The 16642-nt window shown below is 42.2% G+C and overlaps 7 protein-coding genes across 7 annotated transcripts; 2 read left to right on the top strand and 5 right to left on the bottom strand.

Moving 5' to 3' along the window:
- Nucleotides 1-106: 106 nt before the first annotated feature.
- Nucleotides 107-1610, top strand: EAE97_007283 (uncharacterized protein; the record flags this gene model as incomplete). Its single annotated transcript, XM_038877798.1, has 3 exons — nt 107-411; nt 464-1034; nt 1095-1610. The coding sequence occupies 3 exons, from the start codon at nt 107-109 to the stop codon at nt 1608-1610; spliced, it is 1392 nt and encodes a 463-aa protein (XP_038731283.1).
- Nucleotides 1611-2172: 562 nt separating this feature from the next.
- EAE97_007282 (uncharacterized protein) lies at nt 2173-3751 on the bottom strand (the record flags this gene model as incomplete). Its single annotated transcript, XM_038877797.1, has 3 exons — nt 2173-2805; nt 2966-3518; nt 3576-3751. The coding sequence occupies 3 exons, from the start codon at nt 3749-3751 to the stop codon at nt 2173-2175; spliced, it is 1362 nt and encodes a 453-aa protein (XP_038731282.1).
- A 696-nt stretch (nt 3752-4447) lies between these two features.
- Nucleotides 4448-5299, bottom strand: EAE97_007281 (uncharacterized protein; the record flags this gene model as incomplete). The annotated part of the gene is made up of 2 exons (XM_038877796.1): nt 4448-4960; nt 5024-5299. The coding sequence occupies 2 exons, from the start codon at nt 5297-5299 to the stop codon at nt 4448-4450; spliced, it is 789 nt and encodes a 262-aa protein (XP_038731281.1).
- A 1203-nt stretch (nt 5300-6502) lies between these two features.
- Nucleotides 6503-7339, bottom strand: EAE97_007280 (uncharacterized protein; the record flags this gene model as incomplete). Its single annotated transcript, XM_038877795.1, has 1 exon — nt 6503-7339. The coding sequence occupies one exon, from the start codon at nt 7337-7339 to the stop codon at nt 6503-6505; it is 837 nt and encodes a 278-aa protein (XP_038731280.1).
- Nucleotides 7340-7959: 620 nt separating this feature from the next.
- Nucleotides 7960-10956, bottom strand: EAE97_007279 (uncharacterized protein; the record flags this gene model as incomplete). Its single annotated transcript, XM_038877794.1, has 6 exons — nt 7960-8174; nt 8241-9175; nt 9220-9691; nt 9747-9966; nt 10017-10215; nt 10271-10956. The coding sequence occupies 6 exons, from the start codon at nt 10954-10956 to the stop codon at nt 7960-7962; spliced, it is 2727 nt and encodes a 908-aa protein (XP_038731279.1).
- A 608-nt stretch (nt 10957-11564) lies between these two features.
- Nucleotides 11565-13746, top strand: EAE97_007278 (uncharacterized protein; the record flags this gene model as incomplete). The annotated part of the gene is made up of 3 exons (XM_038877793.1): nt 11565-11809; nt 11862-12302; nt 12354-13746. 3 exons carry the CDS (start codon nt 11565-11567, stop codon nt 13744-13746), a joined length of 2079 nt encoding a protein of 692 aa, XP_038731278.1.
- Nucleotides 13747-14172: 426 nt separating this feature from the next.
- EAE97_007277 (uncharacterized protein) lies at nt 14173-15867 on the bottom strand (the record flags this gene model as incomplete). Its single annotated transcript, XM_038877792.1, has 3 exons — nt 14173-15556; nt 15608-15770; nt 15819-15867. 3 exons carry the CDS (start codon nt 15865-15867, stop codon nt 14173-14175), a joined length of 1596 nt encoding a protein of 531 aa, XP_038731277.1.
- Between the last annotated feature and the right edge of the window lie 775 nt (nt 15868-16642).

The following is a 16642-nucleotide window of genomic DNA, read 5'->3' as shown; positions in this document are numbered from 1 at the left end:
TATTATCACACATACTTAAAAACAGAAACTTTCATTTCAAGGAAAACAACGACAAGAACAACAACGAATCACTTCCAAAGCTTGAGATATAGTCCCCGTCTTCGAAATGACTGCATTAGGTGGACTCACTTATGATATTTGGGACCCTGTGACTCACAAGACTGCATGCTACTTTGAGCTAGATATGTATGATCTTCTTCTTACTGTGGAATACAAGCCAGATTTTATAGATGAGGATGCTATCATGTCAGACAAGCAAAGGGCTCTTCCTCGGGACACAAAAGATCAGGATTGTTATTTCCGAAATCTCGAGTTGATGCCTGGCTTTCCCTTCCAGGAGTTTCAAGGTGCTTCCGCATTCAAAGACCATGCAGATACTCCTAATGCATTGTATCACAATGTGACCAAGAGGTACGTTGAACATCACGTTTAGACTGAATTTCCACCCACTGACTTTTGGTAGGTTTCTCGATTTCATAAAGCGTGCACCACCGGAGATCCGGGCACATATTTTTGCTCAAATACCAACCAAGAGAGTTGCGGAAGACGATGATTTAGACTCATTTGCGTGTGTCAAAAAAAGTTCCTACCTTATGCAAGATTACTCTATTCTCTACGATTATCTCCAATTCGCCCCCGTCAAGTACTCCATTCAGGTCAACAGCAAACAAACTATCAACGAGGATGATTATCTTGAAATCCGAGATGCGCAGGTAAACATTCCGCCAAATAACAAGTGTTTCGAGAGAGGTTTCGCGGTGCACACGGACATAACTTCCAGTAAAGACAAGGAAAACATAATGGGCATCGTTTATATCGAGAATGACTATCCAAATTGCTTTGCTCGGTCTTATGTCGATTACATCAAATTTGCTGCCTCTCTCGCGCATTTGGAAGGCTTCTACTTCGAGAAAGATCCAACAGACAGCAATTCAGGCATCTGGAAGAGCGAGATCAGAGAATCAAGTCTGTTGAGGGAATTCTTAGCGTGGTTTTGGAAAAAGTTTGGTGTAAACTTCACTAATGAACTCGAGGTATACCCACATGATTATCCCATAACAAAGAACCTCATGCTAATAATCACACAAATCTAGGCTAGTTTCGCCTGGTCAAAAGTCAACCATACGAAATTTCGTTACCTCCAAAACATCTCTCTCGACATTCTCGTTATGGAGCCGTTGAATAACACCCGAAAATATGTCAACGGCCGTCGCGTAAAGCTTTTCCTCGAAGAACTACACAATTACCCTAACATCGAGTCGCTCACCGTGTTCCTACAGATAGAAGAACAAGACTTGGCGAATTTGATCCACAGTCCCGGTGCCTATAGGTGGGCAAATGCGCTTAGAGAAATCACTTTCGCGAAATACTTTGACGTGCAGTTTCAGATCTTGGATGGGATGTTGCCAAAAGGACCGAATTTTCATGCTGTGTATCAGAAGAGATTGAGACAGTTGTTGATGCCGGAATGCTTATGCTATGGAACTACGGATGATGTGCCGGATCATCTGGGAATTCGCGAGATGTTCGCTATGGAGGAACAGTGGCTAGTATGCGGAATTTCGGGGTTTAGTCAAGAGCGCTTCTCGCGTTTGAGCAGAATAAGTTAAGATATTGGGATATATCAATTATTGAATGATCTTTTCCAAAGATATAGGTAGGTTATCACCTACAATGAACCGCACTGCACAAGCTCATAGTCTCTATGCATTTCACGACACCGGTGATATGGGTAATAAGTTAAGGAATTATGTATATTCACAGAATCGAACGTCGAGAGAGAGCAGATACTCTATTCTCTTTTGGGAAAGGTCAAGTCTAAGTGAATTCTTGATTGCCAGACATAGTACAAATATCGGATGAAAGGTATGAGGATATGTACCTCAGATGGCATCCAGCACATGTCTCGTTGATGTGATATTCGACTCTCTTTCATTCACCAATTGCACATACTTCGGCTTTGTGGGCATGTTGTTGTTATGAAATAATGGAGAGTACTAAGTATTCTTATGTTTTTCCTTTTTAGCGTCCTCTGATTCCTCTTTTGTCATTCCACTACCTTATCTTTCTCATTTTTAGAAGGTGAATGTACTTCTAACAATGCATTCTTAATTGGTTCGTGTCTTAAAACTCGAGTGTTCTATTTTGTTCAAACAATTAACAATCCCATTTTCAAATATCAGCATCTTGAAACAATTCCCGGAGCCCCAAATCTTCTGGCAAGTCATTCGTATTTCCCTTCAGCAATGAAGTTGGCATTAGGAGACGACGAATACAATCTTGTACTGCCAACTGACGATTATGCAAAAGAGATGGAGTATCTGTATCATTACCCTCATAATGATAATCTTTAGGATCATAATTCTTGTAGAGATCCTCATCCCAATCGCTATCCGACTCTCCATCACTATCACTGCTATTTTCATCAGCATCGCCATAGACATCAAAGATCACCTCAATAGACTTCGAGAGTTCAACGTCTTGAAAATGTTTGATCAGGCGTCTTGACCAGCCAGTTCTCATTGGATCACAGCGAGGCTCTGCAGTACCTTCTGTGTGGTGATTTCTATTGAGATATGTGATATTCCGAAGATTGGGAAACCATGAGTGGTCTCCACATTCTTTTTTCCCGCAGACATCTCCTTTGCAGCTTTTTACGCCGCAACGCTTTTCTGACAAACTCGCAATGAATTGACGCATATTCATGTGCATATCTCCGCTTTTGAGATTAATCGCCTTGGTGGAAAATCGAAGAATAAGGTGCTCTAATCTATGGTATTGCAGAAGATTGTTGATTGAAAAGTACTATACCTGTTATTAGCGAATTCCAGCCCTATCTCATCATTAAAGGGCTTTCAATCGCCCAGAATGTGACCCAATGATTGTAAGCTTTCATTTCTTGAATCTCATTGGATACCTCAAATCCTTTGTACTAATGCCACTTTCGAACTTTTGGGATGATTACCTTTGGATACACATTCCAATTACACGTATTTATGTAAACACCAAAGTGGTTCCAAAACCACCACAGAAATTCCTTTAGAAGACTACATTTTCTCCCAATAGGAGACCACCAAATGCAACTATCGTAACCGATTTGAAAATCTTCGTGGAGCGCCAAAGAGTAGGCGAATTGCACCAATTGGCTGTAAGTACTCTCCGATAGATTCCCAGAAACACTTCTCTCCAGAATTCGTTGTGTGCTTCTATGATCTCTCCAGCCTTTCGTATTCTGAATTTTCCAGGCTTGTGTATCTACTCCTGTAGTGGGTGCATAGACCGCTTGTGTCTCTTCACGGAACATAAGAGCAGTGATTGGCAATGGATATGAAGTTATTGGTCCACCTCCTCCTTCATCATCGCTATGGGGATGACCATGGATTCGTCTGGATAATAGAACCGGATCTGGAATAAAGCTACTTCCTTCGACATCGTTTTCTGCGGCTGGATCAATCGACGGTTCCTCGATGATATGCGAAAAGACCATTGTAAGAATCTCTGGATACATCTTTTTGAGTCTATAGAGGAAGCTTTTCACTGTCAGCTAGATCTCGGTCCGGTTCAGAGGAGCTCACAATTCAGGTAGGTGCTTTTCCTGCTCGAATCTTCCATTTGGTAAAGGATATCCTAGGATATTTAGATGATAGGCCCGGTATGGGAAATGTGGAATTAATTCTCGACCGTAAAAGAAATAATCTTCATGATTTCTATTGTAAAGTGGATGAGAATCATCTGATTCTGATTCTACCATGGTAACGTCTGCGAGGGTACTGATGTTTGGTAAACTTTCTATTGTTTATTGAATGCTTGTCTTAAGCGGTACAAGATTTCTGTTGACGGATCGAAATAATTATGACTGCCAAAGAGAACCACAAAGAGTGTATCATCAGAGGTCAGAATTATAAGAATTACTATTCACGAACTGTACTAATGATTGCAGTGCTAAATAGAGCAGACTCGTCACTGCTGTTTCAGTCGAATCAATGTTTAAACTCTCACGTCTCCAAAAATTCTAAAAAAGAAGCAACTACCACGATACAGAATTAGGAAGTCGCAATCAGAGGATACTGAGTCACAGAGTGGATCAACAGTCTGCTATTAACTTGTACTAATATAGGACTCTCAAGATTATGTTCTTCTTAAAAAAACTGAATACTTATCATCCGCAACGGGATTCGATCAAGGGCGATTAAGCGAATTCATTGAAGGGGCGAATACCGATTTTTCGGTGAGTGTATTTTTATTCCAACGATTTCCAATACCAATGTTAATATATCACGAGAGGAGATCCTTCTGAATTAAGAGATTTTACCACCAAGTAATCACATTGCCTCATAATTACAAATTCCAAGATAACATGAACGCCTGACTCCACCTTCCATGAGCTCCGCGTCATTCCTTCTGAGAGACAGAGGAATAGCTGTAAATCATAGCGCTTAGTGTTTGCCTATTTGTCATAACTTGGCTTCGGGTTTCCTTTGTACCTCAGGGCGGCCGGCGTCAAGAGGCTGTTCCATAAAAGTCTTGCCTCCTTATCTTCGGCTTTGCTTATTTCTTCTGCTTCCTTTCTCTCCCTGGCTTTGTTTTGTTCATTTGCCATCATTTGTTTTTCTTGTTCCTTCCTGGCCTTTTCTCGTTCCCTTTTATCTTTTCTATACTTTTCCTTGTGTTTCTCAATTTCGGCATCGTCTTTATGTATTTTTTCGATAAGGGAGTCAATGGAGACTTTCATATCTTCTACGGCTTTAGAAGCAGCTGAGACATCTTTTTTCGCTTCATTTGCCCGCTTAAGCCTTCTGTTTAGCCGTTGTTGACTTTTTTCGCATTTATTTAATTGTTCTTCATCTGAGGACCTAACAACATAAGCATCTAGGATATCAAGAGAGCAACGGTTTCCCTGAAATCTCAATCTTCTGTCAGTTATGATAAATTCTATGAAGGCTTTGGTCATCTCCATTGCCTAAAATATGTGTGTACTTAGTAAAGTGTAACTAATACGGGGGTAGTATAAGTAAAATCTTACAGTTCTTTTCTTTTGAACTCCTGTCTCTCTCTCTTCCCACCTCTCTAATCTCTTCATTTCTTCAAGCTTTTGTTGGAAACGCTTTTCTTTTTTAGTGTCCCGGAATATGCCTAACTCTCTCCAATTCAACTCGGCTCTATCGTCGTATGGAATTGTGCTTATTGTGTTATCTTTCTGGAAAGCTATTGCTTCATCACCTCCATGTGCGAAGATAACGAAAGGATCATCTTCCATACTACACCAATAAGCTTTGTTGATGAATTCATCTTTCTTCATAATGACTTGATATTGTGATGATTATTTGACAATGATATCTATGAGGTTATTATTGTGAAGGGCAGTTCGAAACAATGATGAATATAAGGAATATTGATTGATATATTTAATACTACACTACACTAGAAACCTTGTAGGCTTTATAAGATATCGAGCCAATAGTAAAATCCGAAGGCAACAAGATACCACCAACAATCCTGAATGCTCCACCTTCCCGTACCAACCGAACAACAGGCAGTGATCGAAAGAAAGGCCTGAGGAAGTTGTATGCCACTGTAGTCCACTATAGGCACCACTCAAACAAAATAAACACGATTTGAACAAAAGTCTTCTTAGAATTTTATGGTGAGCCCTCCTGAGCTATCAAGAGTTGGTTGGTTTTGTATAATAACCGCCCTCGCAGGAGATACTTCATCAGAATTCGAGTTAACCGATTCGAGTACATCGAAGAACTAATAAATAATACTAAATCTATTATCTTTCGTAATCACTTGAGAATCGAATATTTTCGACAAACGTAATCAGTTCAATTGCATTTATATGTGATTTTTAAATCATTTAAAGAGCCATCTTAAAATTTACATAGACATCCCGCTGCGGGGTGTGATATACCCCGCTTTCGCCTATGGCGAGGGCCTATAAACCCGAAACAGCTGGAACCCAACATACCTGGTATATAAAACAAAAGAGGCACAGGACATAACTAAATTTCATCAATTTTTGAGGAGTGATTATAATCGGGTCTAATTCTATATCAATCTGAAACAATCTGAAACAATCTGACTACTTTACATCTAAATTTCAAGTATTCTGCGTGGTGCGTCTAAGAAGGCTGTGGACTTCTTGTTTAATAATATGCACCCACGCTCAGTGAATGGGAACTGAAGCATTGTTCTCTGGATCTTTACTCATAGCTTTTGAGGTTTCAGAGACTGGGGTAAACTATTCTAGTGGAATAGAATTGGTTGTTATATTGAAAAGGTCTTTGTAGAATTATCGTGATTTGTAGCTAGCCGGTAGTGAATGGTTGGTTGACGATGAAGATGAAATTAAGTGAAACAATAGATTTAAGATAGCTTATACAACAGATAAAGAGCGGACCAAAAAGTCTTAGCCGGGCCGGCTAGAAGTTTGGTGCCTATCCCTAAGGATTTTGAATCAAGGCAACAGACCTGGTAACGAGGGCTGACAAGCGACAGTATCTCAGCCAGGTAACTCTTTTCTTATGAAAGACGCCATGTAAGCCAGTTCCTCCGGAATAATGACATGCCCTAAAGCCTCATAGAGCTTCCACTCAACACTATACCCCACACTCTCCAATACTCTTCTCATATCTTCACCCCACTCCAATTTCACTTTCGTGTCATTTGTACCGTGAGCTAAGAGGATCCTCATGTCTCCTTCCGTAGATATCGTCATATCATCTCGGAATTGCAAAGATGTGAGACTTAACTCGCGTCTCAGCCAACTCTGAACAAGAATCCTCCTTTGTCTCCAGTCTTTTCCAGCAGCAGCAACTTCAGCAATCTGCTTCGAAAATGGCAACCATCCACTAAACCCTACAAACCCTCCAATCTTCTGCAACACCTCCAACCGATCCAATTCCCCACTCAGTAACAAAATCACGCTCATGGCACATCCCTGACTAAGACCTCCTACAAAGATTTTGCGATCTTCATGAGACTCATTGTCCACTACATCCTTAATGAGCTTGCCCAAATACTCCAAGCTATCTCGGAGCCCCTCCTTCTGCTGTTCTTCTCCTATAGTTCGGTCTGAGAAATCGGCAATATCGAACCAAGCGTTGGTCAAATTCCCACCAAAAACAGTAGTCTTTCGCAGGATTCCCGATGGAAAAGTGAGTTTAGTGTATGGAAGTAATGCATCAAAGTGAACCAGTGCCATGAGCTCTTGGGCAAACGGGACTCCCCAGGATGATGTACCATGAAGTAGAACAAGATTGTTTTGATTCAGATTCGGGGATTCGACAATGAATGGTGCCGGTCGAATTTCCGTTGGTACAGTGGAAGGTGATGGCATTTTGTGTGCGTCAACTATCAAATTGAGCACTTGCTGTTCAAATTGATACGGATAGTACAACAAGATAATTGATAGGCCCAACAGTAATGTAAGTATGAATCTGTCTTTTATCATACCCATAATAGATAAGTTGCGAATATCTACTGTGGTTGTGGTGGGGTCTTTCGCCCAGCCCGGCATTGCGCCTTCTTCGATTAGTTACACCACTTCACGTGCATATTATACTCGCAAGCACGCGGCTCCGGTTAGTCTTGATATGCTCAAATCGGTATTCAATCTTCCACAAATGAACAAAAATTCATTAGAATAATATATCAAAATAAAATACCTTGTCAGCTGTCGATCCACCAAGTTAGAATCTACTGTTGCAAGTCTGACGACTCCAGATTGTCGATTGACTTTAAAAGTTGATCTAGATTTGATGTATTGTGAAGTGTGTACCACGACTGAGAGAAGCAACTTGAAAATATTCACGGAAACTATCATTGGTTACATAGCCATGAATTATCTTTGCTATTTAATCTCAAGCTAGGCGACTCAGTTACGAATTGTTGTTTCATCTGAGCGAAGGCGAGAGGTTCGTTGTAACAAATATCAACATGTGACAGAAGAACTGAGATTTATGCTGCAGAGTTGATGTATATCTTTACCTCTACTTCATTACTCCATCCACCTGAAAGCTCAAGTTCCTTCCATGCCGCCAATGTATCGATTTCAAGAACATGAGGATCAGTCTTGCTGATGCTGACTGTATGCAGTGGTACAACTTTACCAAGGATGGTGACCATTAGCGTATCTTCGTATGATACATCAGGAAGAGTCGAGATGTAGATTCCTGAAGATCAAATTAGAAACTGGTTTTTCATTTCTGGAAAGAAAAAAGATAATGGCCTGGACTTACCAAGAGTTCCTAGAGCCTTGATATTTGTGTCAATCGAAATCTTGCCATTCTCTGATTTCGTCATTTTGGTGCCAACAATCGCTGCAGCTCCGGCCATTTTGCCAAGGAGACCTAAGTTGGCTATCCATGTAGTATTGCCATTTTTTTGATCAACAAAACCCCGCAAAGGATGAGCTGATAAGATATCGTATCCTCTCACGGCGAGAGAAATGTATATTAAAGCCTGAGGGTCTACAACTTGCATAGGCGGAGAGATAGCTCCACTGGAATGGGCACGGATGATATAAAACTGTGCCTCTTCAACACCAGGAAACTTTGACAATGGCACCAATTCACTAAGTGGTCTCTGAGATACATTAAAGAAGCCGATTATACCAGTTCCTGTATACGCAGCGCCATGGTATGTTCCGATTGGGAGTATGTGATCATCGTCGTACCCATTATATGGATCTAGACTCTTACCAACGACACTAGGCCTAAAAATGATAGTTTTGCCTCGAGGAGTAGGGCCAGTCATTTGGTTGATAAGATCCAGATCGTGTTGACCTGGCACATCTGTAATGTATATTGGACCACCGCTCACACATCTAGCAGCTGCATGAAAGCCAGAATAGTCATGAACTGTCTGAAACATGTCCCAATCTGGGATAAGGTTGAGATGCTGGGTGAACAAAGCATTGTGGGCATTGGTGAAAACATGCCATGGGTGACTGGTTGGAATTTCGGGGAAAAAGTCATCAGAGTTTCGTACGAGAATTGGAGATCTGTTCTGGGGCAATTGAGAATGAAAGAGAATTTGCGGAATTTGTGACATGCAAGAGATTGCTTTGACACTGAAGTGTCGAAGAGTTGAAAGGGTCCACGCATCTTGGTACGCGGATATAAGATCACTACGATCTTCGGCAGACTCGAAGAGATCAAGCATAAATTGAGCACTGATTCATGTTAGCAAGAAGTCAATAAGCTTTGGCTTACTTACTCAGTCTTGACCGCATCAACCCCACAAGATGAAAGAAACGAATAAAAGTCGTCATAGAACTGCCGAACATCTTCTTTGGCTACCACAGTCATTTTACCACCCAAAGGTAGGTTTCGTCTCTCGGAATCTCGGCGAATGACTTCGACTGTCTTGTAAGTCTCAGCAATTTTGCCATCCGCGGCAAGACCACCCCAATAGCCCAAAATCGCGTGCCATACAGCAACGTGCTGAATACTAGGCTGCTTCTGTCGGATGAGTGATATGGTGTGTTTCAAGCCATTTGGAAATGATTCTCTTTCTGCCTCAAACTCAATCCAACCGTGTTGGAATTGACCATGTCCTTTATAGTCAATGGCCTGCCAATTATCATCAATGATAAAGTTTGTGACGTTGATTTTGTTTTCTGCTAGAATATCGACTGCCTTGAGTATCTTATCTTCGGTTAGTCGTTGCCCAAGCGCATTCCATGTGCCTGTATAGTTGGTCAGTAATCATCTAAATTATGCTGGGAGAGCTATTGAGTATACAATAAGTCAAGCCATCACACCAGTTTTCAACCCAAACCTTTGTTTTCTCGTCCCCTTCTTCGAGCGCTTCGATCTCCTTTTGAGTTTGTCCAGACTCACTCTCGAGAGCCGCAACGATATCTCTAGCATGATACATCACTGCCGCGTTGGCCGACTCAAAGTCGTCTCCAAGTCCGACAAGGACATGAGCAACAGACTCATTGGGATTATCATTTCGAACCTGTCTGAATTAGAATCGTAATAATCAAGTCTTCCAGAATTCTAACATACTTCCAAGACAACATTGCCATCATTGTCACTTTTGAACAAACTCATGACGTTGTTTATACCGCTTATAGCTAGTAACACAATATGCTTGCCATCCGAGCTCAAAAAGGAACAAGTTACGGCCTCTTTGTCAAGCTCAAAACGAGTTTTCCCTTGTCGGGGGGCCAGCCAGGGTGTCCAAATTCGAATCAAAGCAAACCATCTAGCTGTATTAGCAAAGGGTTGAACTTTAGGTGATGACGAAGAGTCAGACAAACCTTGCCAATTTATCTTGGCCCCAAGGGAGCCCAAATTTAATATCCTTTACAGTAGACTCTTTTCCAACAGCGCCTTCAATTGGGACCTGCACTGACCATAGAGTAGTACCTGGGGATTGACTTCGATAGTTCTTGACCTCTAGTGATGTATTCAAATTCTGAACATAATCGGATAAGCTACATGAAATATTCTCCTGGGAAGTGATTGTCTTTAAGACAATTCTCCCATCTGGCGTTCCCTGGTGGTCTTTTACAAGCTTCCAAGATTCGCTTGAGTTGCTTCGGAACTTAACTGTGAAATTCGTTGGGAGACGAGAGGGTAAAGAGGCTTTGAAGTATAATTGATGGAGCCCTAAAGGTGCCACGGTTTGCAAAATCTTTGGTTGAGAATCTGTCTTCTCTATAGACTCCATAACAGATTCCTCCCATTGGTCTCCATTGCTGCTATACAAAAGTAAAACTTCCCATGATTCTGTGGCACGACCTTCATCAACCTCTAGTAAAGCTGTAACGACTTTGATATGATCGGGAACAGTCGTCAGTTGGCCCAAAGGAGGATAAGTTGAGATGTACGCCTTCAAACTCGGATGGTCCGACGTGGGAGGGCCTTTTTGTTTTGGAATATACTTTGCTTGAAAGACTTCATTGCCATCTGCTCCACTGATGAATGTCTGATCTCCGGCCATCTTTACTCAAAGGGTGGAATCAGTGTGATGTATCCTGTAGTAAAGTTGGGTTGAAGGAAGTAGCATATATGATTGTTGTATAAGATTTAGGAGTCTCAAGAGAACGGAGGAAAACTAGGAAAGTCTTGTAAACAGATGGAGAAGGAGTGAAGTATGAAGTGTCAGTGAACCGATTTTAATTTGTGGTACAAAGTTCCTTCTCAAACCCGTGACTATCTGTGTGAATCTGTTCTTTTTCTTCTGTAAAATGTGGTTGGATGGATGAATGGTCTCAGTATATGTCATTCCAACTTGCAGTGTACGAATCTACTAGCTGCTGATGGATTATGGAGGTTGTTCTTCCGTGCCTCTGAATGTGGACACTAGAGAGCACGTGGAGATAAACACAGGTGTGGATGGAGAACCCCTGACTAGCGGCGGGTTGATCAATTTCTTGGTGGTCGGATAAACGTATACCGGATCGCCGTAAAATTATTTTGGCCCGCAAGAATTGCAAATGGGTGTTGAAGCAGGATATTTGTCGTAGAAGCCCTCGGTCGCGAGACCTTTCTGTTTACTCCGAGATTCTTCATGTATTCGTGAAATACTCCTATCTTTAGTCACGCAAGATGGCAACCACTTCTCTCCTTCGATATTCGGCTCGACCTGACCCTTATGTTTGCGCAAGATGCGCTTTCAGAGCCTCTCGAAATTCAAATAAAGCGTCGAGAAGATGGATTGGAATGAAATATCTAGCGAAAGCGGCAGATGCACAGGTGGCGTGGGCCAAGAATGCTGCGGAAATCAAGACAGGGAAGAAGAAGAGCATGCTTTCAATTTTGGAGGAGCGAGGATATGTACATCAGATAACTGGGTAGGTACCCCTCCTTGGCTTCTTCGATGCGAGACGTTAACTTTTGCTTTAGCTCGAGAGACGAACTTGATCGTGCGATGACAGAAAACCGGCTTGGTGCGTATGTGGGTGTAGATCCTACGGCGCCTTCACTTCATGTTGGCCATTTACTACCTTTCATGTCCCTGTTCTGGATGTATATACATGGTTATCACACGGTGTCGTTGGTTGGAGGAGCTACTGCAAAGATCGGCGACCCGACCGATCGTTTGACCACGCGAGAGAAAATGAAAAGTACAACGAGGAATGAAAATATATTAAAGATGCATTATCAATTGAAAGGCATATGGTTGAACGTCGAGGCATATGGAAGAAAGTATGGATATCAGTGGGAATGGGCATGGAGAAGAGGGCTGGTGAATAACCATCACTGGATGAATAAATTGACAGTAATGGAGCTTCTTCAAATTCTTGGCCCAGGCATGAGAATAGGTGCGATGATTGCCAAGGACACGTAAGTAAAATTCCCTTTGCGCGTCTGCTAAAACCTGGCTAACATTTATAGTGTCAAGAATAAGATGAATAATGGCGATGGCATGTCCTATTCTGAGTTTTCATATCCTTTATTGCAATCGTGGGATTGGTGGCACATGTACAATACGAAAGGCATAACAATGCAGATTGGTGGCTCAGATCAGTACGGCAACATTACAGCTGGCATTGATGCTGTTAAATACATTTTAGCGAACCATCCTGATCCTGTGGTAAAGGAACAGCACCGAAAAGCGGTACCGCCTCTCGGATTTACAGTTCCTCTCTTAACCACATCTTCAGGAGCCAAGTTTGGAAAAAGTGCTGGAAATGCTCTTTGGTTGGACAAGGATATGATGAGCTCGTTCGATTTGTATGCGTACTTTCTTCGCACCTCAGATCAGGATGTAGAAAGATACCTTAAACTTTTCACATTCATGCCCATGGAGCAAATCAAAAAGATAATGGAAGAGCACATGAAGGAGCCTCATACTCGAAAAGCTCAACACGCATTAGCACGAGATTTTCTGGAGCTGATTCATGGAGTTCCTGACGCCAAAGCGGCCGAGCTCAAACATCGACTTCTTTTCAGCAAATCTAGTACTTCGGCGAATGTGGACGAATTGCAGCGTGATTTGGAGAGCGTTGAAGGCACACTAACGTCTAGCGAAACAAACACAGGCAATATCAACGCATCTAATAGACCAAAAGCAGACCTTAAACTACCACGTTCATTTGTCATGACTCGAAGTATTGCAAGAATCGTCGTCGCCGCAGGCCTTTGTGCCACAGCTTCCGAAGCCAATCGTTTGTGCGGTGCTTCCGGACTTTATGTCGGTGGATCCAGACCTTTGGGATACGTAGGCAAGGATGATGCATTAGTTTTCACCCCGATTAAAACATGGAAAAACTCGGATACTCATCACTATATCATTGACGGTTCAATGCTTGTTCTTCGCCGTGGAAAATCTAACATCCGAATCATCAAAATCGTTCCAGATGAAGAATACATTGCTGAAGGTTTATCATTCCCTGGAAATGAAGATTGGATTAAACAAAAGATGCCTAAAAAGCTGAACGAAGAAGGCGAGATAATCGAGGAAGAGAAAAATCCAAATATCCTCAGCACCGGAGTAGATATATCAGATAGAGAAGAGATTAGACGACTGAGAAGAGAAAGGTCGCATGAGAAATCACAGCAAAGATGGCAAGATAGAGAGCCACGACGTCTTGAAAGAATGCAGCTGCTTCAAGCTGATCTGAGAGAGACAAACCAACTTTCGTCGGAAAAGATTGATTTGGATAAATTGGTCAAGAGGGTGAAGTCGGATGTTTCGGTTGATAAAGATCGATTGGTCAGAAAAATAGATTTCGATGAGCGTTCGAAATGGGAAGATTCCCATGAGGAGGATGGATCGAAAAGTTAGTGGAAATGTATAATTATGCATTGAAAAAACGATTATCCGCTCGATGATGATTTGTCTATGTCTTCTCATCATTATCGCTTTTGTGAGTGTGCTGGTTGGAAATTTTGAGATAATGTTCATGCGTTGGAGATTATCTCGGCTTGTTTGTTGCTCAATTCTAGAACAAACCTGGGTAAGTTGTTATAAGACAATTGTAAAAAGGAATTTTCATGATCCTGAGAAGAATTATACGCAGTCACTAAATCCGGAAACCGCCTCCTAGTCGCTACACACAGCTTTGAGAAGTGGAATGATCTATAATCCTTTCTATCTACTATTTGCACTCTCATAAACCTACAAGATCTCACGCAGAGCAAGTCATTCATAATTCCTTTGCGTAGGGTATTTGCTTCCGCCATTCACAATGCCCATTTTTTCCGTCTAACTCTAATTTGGCAATCCATTCCCATTAACAACCGCCACTTCACCCACATCCTCCGCCTTCCCATTTATAACAAGCCCATTGAGAGTTCCTCGTTTGCTCGCTTTCCCATCCCGCACCTCCTCAGTCGTATCAACCAAAATCTCAAAAGCTTTGCGGATAAAACTTTCCTCCGCCTTGGGATTCGCACTCACGACTCGAATTACATATGCACCTCCCACCACGCCGGCTGTGAGATAGATCTCGCCTCTCTTATTAATCAACTCGTATACTTCTTTCGTGAGACTATTCTGTGCCTCCGCACCCGCGTCCGTGGATTTAGGAACAACATTCAGGACCGTGAGGGCGAAATTGGGTCCTGTAACGATGTTGAATAGATCTTCTCGTGTCTTGAGCAGACTGACGAGTAATTCCCCGAGCTTCACGTGTCTTCGAATATGTTCTTGCAAGCCCTTGACTCCGTAGGTTCTTAGGACAAACCAAATCTTCAAGCTTCGGAAGCGTCTTCCAAGGGGAATTTGCCAGTCCCGATAGTCAGTTACGAGTCCGCTCTCTGAAAATTCGTTGCGGAGATAACTTGGTGTTATGGAGAGTGCGTCGATCAAATCTTTGCGTTTCTTGACGTAGAGACATGATGCGTCGAAATTTGTCAGAAGCCATTTGTGCATGTTCATATCGAACGAATGGAAATGTTGGAAGGACGACGTTAAATGATGGTATTCAGGGCAAACCAAAGCCGCGCCTGCATAAGCAGCATCAACGTGAACCCAGATCTCGCCTGCAACATCCGGAGGTGCGTATTTTGAAAGTACTGACGCGATAGATGCGAAGTCGTCAACTGCGCATGTAGATGTTGTACCCAAAGTCGAAGTTAGATAGAAGGGTTCCAATCCTTGAGATTTGCATTCTTTCAACACTTTCTCTAGATCATCACCCGTCATGGCGAAATCGTTGGATGCGAGTACTGGGATTGACCGAAATCTAACACCAGCTATTTGCGCCGCTTTCTGCGTGGAGCTGTGTGCCTGTGTGCTTCCTAGTGCAACTAGCTTACTCCTCTTGTATGCGATCGCATCCTCGAGTTCAACACCCGATAAACCTGCAGTGGTTTCGCGAAGGTATTTATCGCGAGCAGCGACCATAACGGTAACAATAGCTTCCGAGGCTGATCCTTGGATAACACCACCACCGTGAGTTGTGGATAGATAACAGTCTGGGAGATTGAGAAGCTTGGCCAGCCAGTCCATTACAACAGTCTCCAATTCCGTCACAGCAGGGGAACAGATCCAGTTGAAAGCAGGAGCAGTAAAAGCTGCTGAGTATAACTCTCCGAGCATTCCAGGATATGTGGATGATGCAGGGAAGAAAGCCATGAAATTAGGTGATTGCCTTCATATATCAGTGTCCATCTTGAGGCTCAAATATAGACATCAGACTCACCAATGTGTCAGGCCAGGCATGATTTTAGTTTCAATGTCTTTCTGGATCTCTGCCCATGATTCACCCTCTTGTGGTGGACCATCTGGAAGAATTTTCTTGAGGTACCCAGGTTCAACATTTGAAACTACTCTTCGCTCATGAATATTATCATAGTATTGAATGACTACGTTGGTCAGTATATGATACTTCAGGTGGGAAAGCAACAACCTACTCTCATCGATGGCCGACGTCGCCGCCTCTTTAAATTGCTTCGAATCCATTTTTATTGATAGCAAGTATGTATGTATGTATGTGGAACGAGAAGAATGGAAAAATGCCACCGTTTATATAGAGTGCAGAATTTCGAAACTTTTTTATTCACCAAGGAAAAATCTTTCTCTATTCAATATAATACTGTCGCCACGATGTCTTTAAAAGGCGTAGCAGACCTTGTCTTGACATGTCAAAACGCATAAAAGCAACTGTGGGAGAATATCCCACCCACTTTGCAGGTAGCCGGGCAGCGGAATTTGCCCCGCATTTCTCAACCGGGCTCGGCTCACTATGGACGGAGAAACTAGCACGACTGTATTTCACCACTTGAATACTTATCAAACACTACACAAAATCAATTACATATATATATAAATGATTTCAATCCAATAACATCAAATTGGTCATCAATTGGTCATAATTCGCGAAAGTTTACTTACGACAATGATTGATCTCTGTCTATGTATTCAAGAGAATGAAAGGTTACGCTGTTGATAAATGCAGCTAGCTTTTACCCCTCGGAAGATCTAGATAGAATGATAGAAGGGAAGTAAAGGAACAAGGGATCTACGCTCCGGATATACGCATGTTTTGATATCTTCGTCTCTGAGAAACCCGGATATTTAGGGGTTTACCATTGGCATCTAGCATGTCGGACGGTATATCTATCTGCAAAGGACAGATCGAGAATCTGTTCATGTCAAACTCAGTAAAAACGCCGAAGATGCATCTTGGCAATCAAAACAATTTAGGACTTGCTTGAAAGAAGGCTTTTCACCATGT

This window comes from Botrytis byssoidea (assembly GCF_014898295.1).
Source record: "Botrytis byssoidea strain MUCL 94 chromosome Unknown BBYS_014, whole genome shotgun sequence".
In the NCBI taxonomy this organism is placed as follows: Eukaryota; Fungi; Ascomycota; class Leotiomycetes; order Helotiales; family Sclerotiniaceae; genus Botrytis; species Botrytis byssoidea.
This window is presented reverse-complemented; position numbering and strand designations above follow the sequence as displayed.